Source organism: Hoplias malabaricus, chromosome 15, assembly GCF_029633855.1.
Source record: "Hoplias malabaricus isolate fHopMal1 chromosome 15, fHopMal1.hap1, whole genome shotgun sequence".
Lineage (NCBI taxonomy): Eukaryota > Metazoa > Chordata > Actinopteri > Characiformes > Erythrinidae > Hoplias > Hoplias malabaricus.
Genome location: NC_089814.1, coordinates 22674111 through 22688008, shown reverse-complemented (window position 1 = coordinate 22688008; position 13898 = coordinate 22674111). Strand labels below are relative to the sequence as shown.

Genomic DNA, 13898 nt, shown 5'->3' with positions numbered 1-13898 from the left:
TGTCATGGTAACTGTTGCGTAGTATTAAAAAATGACAATTGACATTTTATTCATCAATAAATAACCTAAAATTGATGTATTAAAACATAATTTATATTTTTTTCATTTTGAAATAAAATGACAACTGGCATTTTTAAAGCTACAACACAGTTACGATAAAATGAGAAATGAGCGAGAGAATGTTTAATTACAATAATACATTAAAAATACACTTTATATATTGGTACTTCTAATATATAATAGTATATAATAAGTAATACTATTCATTCACTATCTGTAACCGCTTATCTAGTTCAAGGTCGCAGTGGGTCCAGAGCCTACCTGGAATCATTGGGCACAAGTCAAGAATACAGACTGGAGGGGGCACCAGTCCTTCACAGGGCAACACACACACACTCACAGACACTTTTGAGTCGCCAAACCACCTAGCTATGTGTGTTTTTGGACCGTGGGAGGAAACCCACATGGACACAGGGAGAACACACCAAACTCCTCACCGACAGTAATCCAGAGTGTGACTTGAACCCACAACCTCCAGGTAACTTGAGCTGTGTAACTGTGACACTACCTGTTGTGTCACCGTGCTGCCATAAGTCATGTTATATAATATATAATATAGTGTTATAGAGTATAGTACAGTATAATATAGTACAGTTAGGGCTGGGCAATTAATCAAAAATAAATCTAAATCGACATAATCTTGTCCATATCGATTCTATCGATTATTTTTATTCTGTTATGTCCCCACCTAAACACAGAGGCAACTCGAGCAGTTAGTACCAAAGAAAAACACAGTGTCTGTGGTTTGGATGTTCTGTGTTTTGACTATAATTAAGAAGACACTGAACATCAACCAAAGCACAATCACACACCAAATATTAACAGTGCTCAGAAAACAAGAGAGGAACAAGCTCCCAGAAATATTAGAAAAAATATCCCAGCTTTAAAACCGCAGTATATTTACAGTACAAGCCTCGTCACTGAACTATGAGGATCAAAAATACAAAAACAAAATAATCCTTCAGTAATCAAAATCATGGTTAAATGTACAATTAATCATGATATGTATTTGCTCTCATATCACCTAGCACTAAGTACAGTATATATTAGTATGATATAGTATAGTACAGTGCAATATAATATAGCATAGTATATATCAGAAAGGCAGAATTGTAAAATATTACAGTGGATTTTATTCTACTTATAAATTCCATATTGTGCCAAGCTAATAAAGACAATAACCCATCTCCCTGTATTCAAACAGATCTCAATACTTAATCATGACTTTTAATGATGTTGTACTTTAATGTATTAATCACTGTAGTTTTTGTGCTCTATACCTACAGCTCAAACACCACTGCCTTCACACACATGTATGTCTCTGTTATCTTAGATTAATACACATGTCTGCATACAGTGTTTACGTGAAAGTAAAACAAGGTTAGAGAGGTTAAGAGCTCAATCAGTGAATATACCCTACAAAGATAGCAATTCAAACTTTGTGTTTGTTTAAAAAAAACACACTACAGATGAAGTGGCCCTTGTCCAACCTCCTGCAGTCTTTCACTCTTGACGCAACAGCTAGCAAGCCATTACAGTGGCCTTTTGTTGGATGCTAACAGCACAGGCACTGCTTTTGAACTGAACTGGGGTCAGCTCCTCCGAGCCCTGATACATCCTTCCTCATAAAAACACAGGAGCCAAGCCTGACCTCTGAACTGTTTTCAAACCTGCAGAAGGCCAATGATACAGAACCTGGATTATAACTAATAATTGTTTCTATAGCGGATCAATCTATGGACTATTAATCATTTTGATCAATTGTTTTACAGATTTAACTGATATATTATTCTTTTACGTCATGATGCAACATTAGAAACTATATGACCCCTACATTTTCCGAAGCATGTTACAATCTGTCAAAATAACTTTATACAGAACATTATACAGTTAGTTAGTTATCTAATGTCTCTTTATACGTGATGCATAACACAATAACACAATCCCGCAGGGGCAGTTGTGGTCTTGAGGTAATGGAGATGAGCTTGGGACATGCAGGTCTCCAGTTTGATCCTCAGAACTGGCTACCTGAATGTGTGTGTGTGTAAATGCAGAGACTCATTTTCTGCAAGGAGTTTAATAAAGTAGCAGTTCTTTTACCTGTATCACTACAAACCCAGCACGGTTCACTATGTAATAACTAGTCACTTTACCCTACACTTTACACCAAGCCAAGGAAATGACATCATATTTGTATCACTCATTTGTAGTTTTATTCTGAGCTAATTGTCTGTGTATAGCACTTTTATTTTTAAATAAATGACAGTTTTTTGTTTTGTTTTTTTGTAACTGAGACTCATGGGTTCTATGATAATGATTGCAGCACAGTAATGCTAATTAGTGGGGACAGCCATGTCCAGGAGTGGGCTTGGTACTGGAAGGTGACTGGTTCAAAACCCATGACCAGCAATAACATCTACGGTTGAAGTGCCCTTGAACATGGTACCTAACCCACAAAAAAAAAAAATAAATAAATAAATGAAAAAAAATAGCTCCCTGGGCGCCGAAGATGGCTACCCACTGCTGTGTGTGTGTGTGTGTTTATGTTTATGTGTGTGTGTGTGTGTGTGTGACATGTTCACTGTTATGGATGGATATACTGATCATAAAGCCTATCACTTTCACTACACTGTGATTGCAAATCAAGTCCAAGATCTATTTCTATCCAAAACCATGAACGCTCCCATATTTCTCTATCAAAGAACATGGTCCACCTGCTAAGCTGCTCGCTGCTTACCCCACACCCCAGGAGGCCTCCATGGCTTATCACACCACATTCATCCTCGGACACAAATCAGCACATCATATGTTCCACTGCTCGCCGCCAGATCCCACAAATTCATATCCACAGCCAAATCCTGACAGAGATTGAACTTGATTAAAAGTGATAAGATTTAAGATTCAGGGGGTTTACTGTTTTATGAAGTGTGGGGTAAACAATCACTCAGTACAATGAAATTCTGATTGTACACTACCTCATAGACTAAAAGTTAATTGTATAAACCTGTGTAAATTTTCAAAACTGGTAATACTGGTAAACTTCAGTAGAAACAGTAGCATGTTGCTACATAGTGTCCATTGAATATAAAAATATACACATGTGCCTCCACCACACAGATAGTGTGCAGATACAGATCTATGCCAATAAGGAAGTGATACTTCAAATGAAACTGTAAGAGATGGCTCCTGTGACTGCTTGCGCACCAGAGCCCACCTCTGTGGCTTGGTGTTAATTTACCCTCTGTGCTTGTTCTAATAGCCTGTGAAGTGTTTCTGTCTCTGCCATGTGTGCCAGGTGTCCGTAGAGGTGTAGTGGTGCTCCAGTTAGTCTGGATTGATTCCTATCTCCTTAAAATGCTGCATGTAGGTTAGATCTGTACTTTCTGTGGTCATCTGAGTTGCTAGAGATAAAAGCAATGGAACAGGCATGCAATAAAGACCAAACCTCACAGTTTTTTCTACCAATTTTATTTGGTAGGGATATGTCGGATGAGCTCTGCTGGCACCATACTTTCAACCCAGGAGCTGATGTAACTTCTCACACCTGTAGCATACTCCTCCAGGGCAACAATACCCACCCTCTCAAGTGGCAGAGACTTTGAAAACAACCCAGCTGGTGCTAGCCAAGCACTTTTATAGCATGCATTCTGTTCTCTAGTCCATGTTTTAACAGCCTTACTTACTGGGGAGGCTTGCATGAGGAATGGTCTGGAGGCTATGTAGAGAAATAAGGAAGTTTCAAATACTGAAGTAAAAATCATTTAATTTTATTCTACCAGGTGGGAAATTTAATACATTTTGGTATAAATTCTGTAAAATGTAAATAGAAATGCCCTTCAGTTTCAGTGGTTAATATAAGCCTCTAAAACAAATGCCATTTATGTGTGTTGTTTCTTGCTCACTGATTGTGGTGGGATATAAGCAGTCAGGACAACAACAGAGGGGATTAAAATAAAAGCTCTGCATTCCAGCATCAGTATATCTGCATAAGAAGAACATTGTCTGAAAATCTACTTGTTATTAACGTAAACGCATTATGAAACTTGCACCCTATGAAATCGCACACTCACACCTATGTACACATTTTGAGTAGCTGATTCACCTGCGACGTTTTTGGACGGTGTGGAATTGGAGCAACTGGAGAAAACCCATGCAGACAAAGGGAAAATACAGGTAAATTCCTTATTGACAGTCACCCAAGGAGTGTCTCAAACTCACAACCCTCAGATCCTGGAGCTTAGCGACAAAAAACTCACCCTGTTGCACCACCAATTTTCATTTTATTTATGGGTTACTTTTTTTTTATTCTAAGAAACACAATAATTACACTTAATAACTACAAATAATAAACTACGCATTTATTGAAATTGCTGCTATAATTTAGCATTAGCATAACAAATTATTTGTATATAACACTTTGTCTAGTGTGTAAAAGCCTATCATTGTCTATGACTGACAACCTACTAGACAATGGTAAACACTGTAAATATTTAACATTTAGCTGACCACTTGTTGACCACATGCAGAGGTCTGAGGCGACCATTGCCTTGCATCCAACCCAAAGACAGGAAGCGAATGTAAACAGAGGCAGGGAAGACAGCGTATCAGACTCTGCTCATGCTAAAGGGGTATAGAGTAACTCACTGACTGTATTCCCTCATAACTCAGGATTAAGGGTGGAGGGAATATTGTTAGAGTGTAGGTACAGAATGTTAGGGCTTGTTTGACTGTCAAATTCCATGTGTTTCCATCTTTGTATCTGAATTATGTTTTTTATTCCTTATTTCCATAATTCAATCCATGTTCTACATTCAGTCTGCTTGGTACATAGAGTGCATTTGAAGTTGTACAGCAGTGTGTGAAATGCTATGATATGAGCTGACATACTTGAGGCCTGGGCTTGAACTGGGAGACTTGATTGGAGAAATAAAAACCTCACCTCTAAGGAAATAAGCACAGCAAAGCAAAGTTTCTCCAAAGCCATAAGAGCATATGGATCAATAAAAAGCCCAACAGGACCACTAGGGACACTAGTTAAATCTGTTCACTTTTTAATGCCACTTGGAAAAACAAACAATGAGGCAGAAATGGCATTTTCAGACAATTTTTTTTCCAGCATCCATTTCTGTGTCAGTTGTGGGTAATCCTCCATGATGGACATGGTGGTGGTAGGTGGAATGTTCTGGTGTGATTCGTCAGCAGGTTTCAAGGGGAACGTATATGGGCTGAGTGGTGAATGAGTGGCTGGATGCATTAAAGCATGCATTTTTTAATAACAAGCACATGCTTTTTCCATATCTGTCAAGGAGAAATAGGAAAGGATATATATAAAGGGGACACACTGACATTCCAGTCTTTGAGGAAAGTGAAAAAAATTGTAAAGCAATGACCTGTCAGGACTTTTCAGAGGTTGAAGTAATGTACATCACTCACAATGATGCTAACATACACTGTCGTTAGCTGCTCCAGCACAAACTAAATGGCTTTGGAATAAACAAGAGTGATTGATTTGTTTGCCACAGCTGACTATTTTAAAAGAAAACAAAAAGAACAGACAAAATGTGGCCATTTTGTTTAACTCTAGGGTTTTCTGTTTGGCTGACATTTTTGTGTGTTTGTTTATTTATTTATTTTTGTATTTTTTAGTTAAAAAGTAAAAAGTAAATATCATGTAAAATGCCATGTGTGTAAGTACATCCTTGATATAATTTTATTTATTATTTTATAACAGTAAATGATATGTAACATATCTTCTTGGAGTTTCTGAAGAAGACTAGTACTAAAAATTTTATACATATCCCCCTCCAGGGTGTGTTCCTGATTTTCGCCCAGTGATTCCGGGTATACTCCGGACCCACGGTGACCATTAACTGGATAAGTGGTTACAGGCAATGCATGAATGTATAAATGTATATATATATGTATATATATATATATATATATATATATATATATACATAATTCTATCTTATATACAGTGAAACCTAGACTTACGAATGAATCAACTTATGAATTTTCCAAGATACAAGCCACCGTTTTTTTTTTTTTTTTTGCTTTTACGAGTTACGAGCAAGCGAGCTTATGCCACTCGCCACAGGTAGCCCTGCAAGTGTTCAGTTCACTTGGTTATTTTGCCATGAAAGCATCTCTTTCATATGACTGTTATTGTAGCATTGTAGCATTAAGTGTGTAGCAATCGAGTAAGTTGAGTTAAATGATAGAGCATGAAAACAAAAAACTCCCCCAACCTCCTTCTCCATTCTCCTCCACCTCCGCCAGCATTTTGTCTCATCTTCAACGTAAATATATTTAATAGAATCATTTTCAATCCTTTCATTGTCTTTTATTATGTATCATTATATTTTTGTACATTATTTGTTATTTGTAATGTACATTTTCTTATTTAGAAACATGTAACAACCAATGGGTGTGGTTTTTGAGGGGCTGGAACGGATTAATAGCATTTCAGTTCATTTTAATGGGGCAATATAATTTGGCATTCAAACAAATTTAGTTACGAGCTCAGTCACAGAATGAATTAAACTCATAAGTTAAGGTATTATATACATATATATACCTCCGGGTGCTCCGGTTTCCTCCCACAATCCAAAAAACACATGGATTAGCTACTCAAAAGTGTGAATGTGTGAGTGTTTGTTGCCCTTCTGATGGCTGGTGCCCCCTCTAGGATGTATTCCTGGTAGGCTCTGTACACCTGCGACCTGCAACTGGATGAGCAGTTACAGACAATGAATAAATAACTTAAATAAATAAACCACCAGAAGTGACTAATTTCATAGGTCACAGGAGTACTTAAGGCCATTTGGTGCAAAGAAATTAATGCATCTGGTAAAACATGGATGAACTGATGCAACAGTGTGTGTGACTTTTAAAATCTGATGGTGCAATATTACTTTGGAAACCATTTTGTCTTAAAAAATAACATGTTTTCCCCTTTGCTTCCTCAGACCTCATCTCATCCAGGTATCTTACAATGCGTACTCCTACTGATCATTTACTCAGTCAAGCCAACTGTTTTTGGAATTGTGCAATGTGCGCTGGATTAGTGCCTATGCCTCCAGTTACAAAAATAGCAAACAAAGTTTATGCCACACCCACATGTGCCTGCTCTGCAGTCTTATTGCTTACTTCTGCAGTTGGGCTTTGTCCACAGAAAAGGAGAGGTGTTAATGAATGCCTTAATGTCGTGAACGACATTAAGGCATTCATTAAGAAGAACGACACTGTGATTTATATACCGTTCTTACCATCCCTTCATCGGGAGTTACCACTAACCTGCCAGCGGGACTATAAAACTGAGATAAAGAAGGACCGGAGGGAGGACACACTGCACTGTGTTTTAATTAATCTGTGGTTCATCCTTACTTTCTCTGCTCCACTGGACACATGACTCGGGAGGCCAAAGCTCAAAGAAATGCGTGCGGGTGTGGAGCTATTCCACCACACACATAAACACCCACATATACACACAGTCTCTAATCTAATGTACTTAAAATGAATAGTATCTTATATTACTATATGTGTGTGTGTGTGTGTGTGTGTGTGTGTGTATGTGTGTCCTCATTGTCAGTGGCAGAGGCTCACTGCATATTTGATCATAAGATAATAAAGTGTGTGTGCACTCGATCTGACAGGGGTCCCCGCCGCCTGTCCTCACTCCCTCCCTCTCTTTCTCTCAGTCTCAGCCTCTCTCCCACCCACAGCCAAATGGAATCATTCTGGAGTCCCCCCCCCCCACCCACCGCCCTAAATTGACCCAGTTAACATGCTTAAGTGAAATGTCTGACAGGTCTCCCAGTATAAAAGACAGAAAAGACATTTTACTTTCCTGTTAGATGCAGTTACATCACTATAAATGTAGTCAAATAAAAGAATTTTACAGTTTGAGCTTTAAAGAGCTCTGGTTAGGAGGGTAGAAATAACAAAATAAATTGTTGTGACAGAGATCTAGCAATGTGTTGTTTGTTACCAGCAGAAAATGTGGTCACAGTAGCCAGGTTTCCCTCCCAAAAAATATGCAAATGTTATGCACAATAAAGAAATAGTGGAAGAAAAAATGACTCGGAGTGTATCTTCAAGGGCAGCATCAAAATGACTGAGATGGAGAGATTTGAGTTTGTTTTTGCTTTGATCACATTAGAATTTACAACTGTTTACATCATAAATACACTTTGTATCAATAAAGGTTGATTTATTATTTATTAGCTGAGGCTTCTGTGTCATTTCTGTCAAAAATAACTTCTAAAGTTCTAAAGTTATGACAGTGAAGTAAATAACTGCCTTGTGGTCTCTGACTTTTGCACAGTGCTGTATAATCTACACAGGCACTGGAATAAGACACTCAGGTGGTAATGGTCCTAATGTGTGGATAGGAGAGGAGAGGAAGAAAATCACTGTTCCATCACTGTTCTTCACATTTCCACAATTTGATATTTTAAACTTTAACGTGCATTTTCAGAATTCACAACAAGACTGTGGATGGAAAACCACTTAGAGTCAATATATATCTCAAATATATATCTCGGAACTGTTATGACCATTCTTCCAGAAGTGCATTTGTGAGGGCAACACTGATGTTGGACAAGAAGGCCTGGCTTCTATCAGGTTGAGCCAGGTCAGTCAAGTTCTACCACACCAAACTCACACATCCATGTCTTTATGGACCTTGCTTTGTGCACTGGTGTTCAGCCATGTTGGAACAGGAAGGGGCCATTCCCAAACTGCTCCCACAAAGTTGGGTGCAAACTCTCCGGGTATGCAGAAGCATTAACAGTTCATTTCACTGGATCTAAGGAGTCCAGCCCAACTCCTGAAAAGCAACCCCACACCATAATCCCCCTCCAGCAAATATACACTTGGCACAATGCAGTCAGACAAGTACCATTCTCCTGGCAACCACCAAACACAGACTTGTTCAATCGGATTGCCAGACGGAGAAGCATGATTCGTCACTCCAGTGAACACGTCTCCTCTGCTCTAGTCTAGTGGCAGTGTGCTTTACACCACCACATCCGATGCTTTGTATTGCACTTTGCATCAATGACACACTGTGACCCTGATACAAGAGTAAAACCTCCCAGCCTCCAGAATCAAAAAGGCTTTACATCTTATTACAAATAGTATCACAATGATAATAACTTGGCACTAATTGGGTAAAAAATGTTGATGTACACAAAAAAAAAACATGTAAAGATCAGAAGTTTTTTTGTGCTTTGTTTTTTTTTTTTTTTTTTTTTTTTTGTAAAAGGCAGTTAACCCCAGCTGCTTACCGTGTTCCAGATATGAGGGGGTTCCTTCTGAAGGGTCCAGTCTTCGTGCTCTCCGTCCATGTTTTGAATTGTTGTGAACAAACATGTTGTCAGAAACAGCAAGAACATGTCCTTCTACACTCACTGTGGTTGACACCACCACCTGAAAAACAGAGGGGCTGAACAGTCAATAGCTACTTAGACTCAGACCTCTAAATAAAGATTAATAACTGTAAATTTGTCAATATAAAAAATTATATATATATAAATTGGTGTGTTCTCCCTGTGTCTGCGTTGGTTTCCTCCCACAGTCCAAAAACACACGTTGGTACGTGGATTGGCGACTCAAAAAAGTGTCCGTAGGTGTGAGTGAATGTGTGTGTTGCCCTGTGAAGGACTGGCGCCCCCTACAGTGTGTGTTCCTGCCTTGCAATTATAGATTGCTCTGCATACTTTGTCATTCCCCTTTCACCCTGTTCTTCCATGGTCAAGACTTCTTCATGACCGCCACAGCACCCCCACAGAGCAGGTATGACATGGGTGGTGGATCAATCTCAGCACTGCAGAGACATTGACGTAGTGGTTGTGTGTAAGTGTGTGTTGCACTGGTGCAAGTAGATCATACAGGGCATTGCTGCTTGAGTTTTTAAAGCCTTCTGTGGACTGAGAATACTCCACCAACCAAAAACATCCAGCCAACAGTGTCCTGTGGGTGGCATCCTGTGTCCACTGATGAAGGACTGAAGGACAACCAACACTTTCTGTGCAGCAACAGATAAGCCACTGTCTACAGGATAGACCAATGTGGTAGGTGTGTCTAATTAAGTGGACAGTGAGTGCACACAGGTTTCACATACTCCTAATAAAATATATGAAAAATCAATGAATGACTAGGGTAGGGTACATTACTGTTTTTTCCTCCTGCCTTTTAACAAATGATCCTACAGAGCTTGTTAAAATGAGCTTTTTGAAAGACATTTTAAATAAGTATTTATTATATATCCAAGTATGATATGAGTCGTTTACAAGTAGACAGGCTGAAAGGAATGTGTTGTGTTGATATATATTTCTTCAGAGCAACTTCCTTTTAAAACATCCACTTATTTTAGTGTTCTGTTCTAAAATTCCCATCATTGGAGCCGGCCTCTTCACTCTAGCAGCGCTGTGGCTGCAGCACTTAAAGTCTCTAATCCCCTCTATTCTTCACACTAATTAACACACACGCACACACCTCTCCTCTTCGTCTTTTATCAAAGTCCTCCAGCCTCTCCTCTTGCTCCGTCCGCCTGGCCCACAATCCCCTGCTCTAGGTGATTGATTGCTGATAGGGGTTGGCACAGATTAATTCAATTAAAAAGCGGGCAGCACTCGAGTGCTCTGAGACAATGGCGTGGAGCTAATGGCGTTAGCGCTTGGTGTGGTGAGTGGCGTTAGCGAGGCCGGCTTAAGCCGAGGTTTTCCCCTGGCAGCTCCGCAGAGAGCTCTCGTTTTAATTGCTGCTGATCTCTGAGAGGAATCCTAGCGCTCCAAAAAGAAAGGACTTGGCAAAGAGTGGGAAGTCTCCAAGGGACTGCCACTCACTACCCCCCCCCTCAAACACTCCTACTCTCTTGACTTCTATCTCTCTCGCGCACTCATGAATTCAGTCTTCCTCCCATTTCCACACACTTTTCTTTTCTTTTGTTGTCAGAATAATGGGGTTCTACTGTCTGGGAGAATAGTGGGGTTCCTCTTTACTGATCGATCCTATCACTGCTTTCTGCTAGCCACCATACAAACAATGATCATTGGTAACCATGCATTAGTTACAGCGTGAAGCGTAACAGTGCAGGAACAGTTTAGTTCAGACACTGTCCCATGCCCAGTGTGAAATATAACTGAAATCAGTTTGTAACTGCATATAACTCTTTTCCCTCCTACACAACACCAAGTCAGATTGTTTCTTTACATGCTGTGAACGTATAAAGGTTTTGGTAGAAGTACATTTGAAAAGATGTGATTTTATTATGGATAATACAAAAAACAATGTATCTGCTCTGTTAATACTGAAGAAAATAAACATTGTTTAGGAATAACTAATAAAGGGCATCAGTTTTTTTAAACAAGTAAACAGCCATTTTAAAAAAAATAGCAAACACTATTTTAACTTAAAAGTATATATAAAACACGAATAATTCACACTAATAACTAAAAACTGAATGCATTTTCTCATTTACTTTTTTTTTTATAAATGCCTACAAACACTGAATGGTGATGTGGGTTTTCTTTGACATTAGCATTGCTGCTTCACATATTTTTCACCTTGGACTGAGACTGGATGCTGTCATATCTGAAGTTTAACCAGTCATTTAGTTAGGAACAGATTGTTTTTTGTAGTGTGTACATGTGTGTATTGGTAAATGGTTTTATAAGATGACTATAAGAGGGTTTTTTTTATTTAGAGAATGGTCAGCAAGTGAGACGAGAAGTGAGAAGAGATGAGACAGTCACGCTCATAGATCTTCTAAGGGAAAATCCTCTCTGCATTTAACCCATCCGTGGCAGTGAACACACAAACACACACTAGTGTGCAATTCTTCACACACACTAGTACCGGGAGCAGTTTGGGGGTTAGGTGCCTTGCTCAAGGGCATTTTAGCCATGTATGAATTTTTTCCTGCTGGTCCTGGGAATTGAACCAGCACTCACCCTCGCTTCTCTAACCTCAAGGCCACGGCTGCCCCCTAACACTTGACGATGAAAGTGGAAGTGCATCACCGGGGTTGGTTCTCAGGTCACGTGATTATGTCAATACTCCAAACATAGACACTCTTATCACTACATTTTCACATTTCAATCTACCAACACCATCTTGAGAATGAATAACGTAAATATTAGTTAAAAATGTACTAATCACTAAATCAAAGATTATCTGACAACATTTGCTTTTACATTTCCTTTTGATCTTTGAATATAAAAATATTAGAACATTACTTATTTTATACCCCACAAGGCTGACCGTGCATTTTGTTGCTGCTCCTAGAGTGTGGAATTCACTGCCTCATGGAAATAGATCCCTGACATCCAATGACAAATTCAAAACCCGCCTTAAGGCCTAACGTTTTTTCCTTGGCTTATAAATGTGCTTTATTTTGTTATCCCTACAGTATTTTTCAAACGGACCCACATTTGACCAGTTCTCTGAAAATATGAACATGAAGTGTGACTAGGAAGTGTAGGGGGAAAAAAACATTACGTTTGAAATAGTAAATTTCCCTTCTGTGGAAAGTAAGTCTGTAAGGAGTCAATTAGGAGAGAGAGAGAGAGAGAGAGAGAGAGAGAGAGAAAATATGTGTATTAAAAATCATTCCATCAAAGCACTGATTTCCTCAAGCTCTCCGTTACTACCTACTACTAACACTACTAATGCATTAGTTGTAACCGCATAACCAGATTGTTACTATGGTAGAACATGTAGAAAAAGGTAGATTTGCAAAAGTAAAATGTCCTATAGGCAGAAAGGGGTTTGCATTTCAATAAATGAATAAAAAAGCTTGTGATATTTTAAGGTGGAACGGTGAGTTTGAGGAGAAAAACAACTGTTGTTTGTACATGGTTGAAGTTGAACTTGTTTGTAAGTATTTTATTCATTGTTTGAATTATCACATAAACTCGTGTGTAACTCGAGTTGTTTAGTTTTGTAGCACTTTTGGCCTGTGTTTAGCACTCTCCCAAATATAGAGTCAGTTCTACCTTAAGTAATCCGAAGCAGCAAAAATAAGTCAGTATTAGCCATCCAATATTACTAAGCAGAAATCTCCTCATCTTTGTTCATGATTTTGAACTTTTTAAAGGTCTCTTCGCCATTTCTCTGCGAGGCCTTGCATATCACACTTTCCCAACACTTGTGCTTTGTAAACATATTAGACTGGTTTCCAGTGCGCAAAAATGTGGAGAGCTAGCAAAGGGTGAGGAAAAATCTTCTAACTTTTATGAAAAGTGTTTTTTGATTAAAATCCTGAGTGTCACCTTTAAGAGTTTTTGTTGTTGTGTAATAAAGAAATTATAGAAATAAAAAGTTGGCAGGAGTGGGGGGGTGGCTCTGAGCTAGCTGAGTGCTCTTGCTTAACGAAGCTCGCATTCAGTGAGAGTAAGATGAAACCTATGACAGTCACATAGTCAAAAATGATAAGAAACATGTAACAGTCACTACACTTCTTTCCAAGCTGCACATTTTACATTTTAGGATTTTGTTCTCTTAATTGTAAAGGCAACACAATTTTTGCTCCTGGGCTCCACCTACAGTTGCAGGGTGCAGAGCACTGTCCTGAAATCAAGGGAGAGGATGGGGTGGTATCCTACCCTCCTCCAAATGTTAGATTCCAGAAGTCAGTTCCTGCAGTGCTAAGCTCAGAGTAGCAGAAACAGGCTCTGTTTACTTTACTACAGCTCAGTGGAACATCACAATGATTTTGAAGATGTAATTTTAAGGTAAAAATACTACCTACTGTTGCTTTAATGTTTTTAATTAATGGATGGATGGACAGAGGGATGAACAGAGAGAGGGAGAAAGAGAGGCCCAGTGGTTTT

General features: G+C 38.9%; 1 protein-coding gene across 5 annotated transcripts in view; it reads right to left on the bottom strand.

The window, feature by feature from the left end:
* ebf1b (EBF transcription factor 1b) overlaps window positions 1-13898 on the bottom strand; it is a 171910-nt gene that overhangs the window by 46041 nt on the left and 111971 nt on the right. For all 5 annotated transcript variants that reach the window (XM_066645669.1, XM_066645671.1, XM_066645670.1 and 2 more), the window contains one exon: window positions 9351-9492. In XM_066645669.1, coding sequence (XP_066501766.1) covers window positions 9351-9492 — 142 coding nt within the window. The remainder of the gene's footprint in view (window positions 1-9350; window positions 9493-13898) is intronic.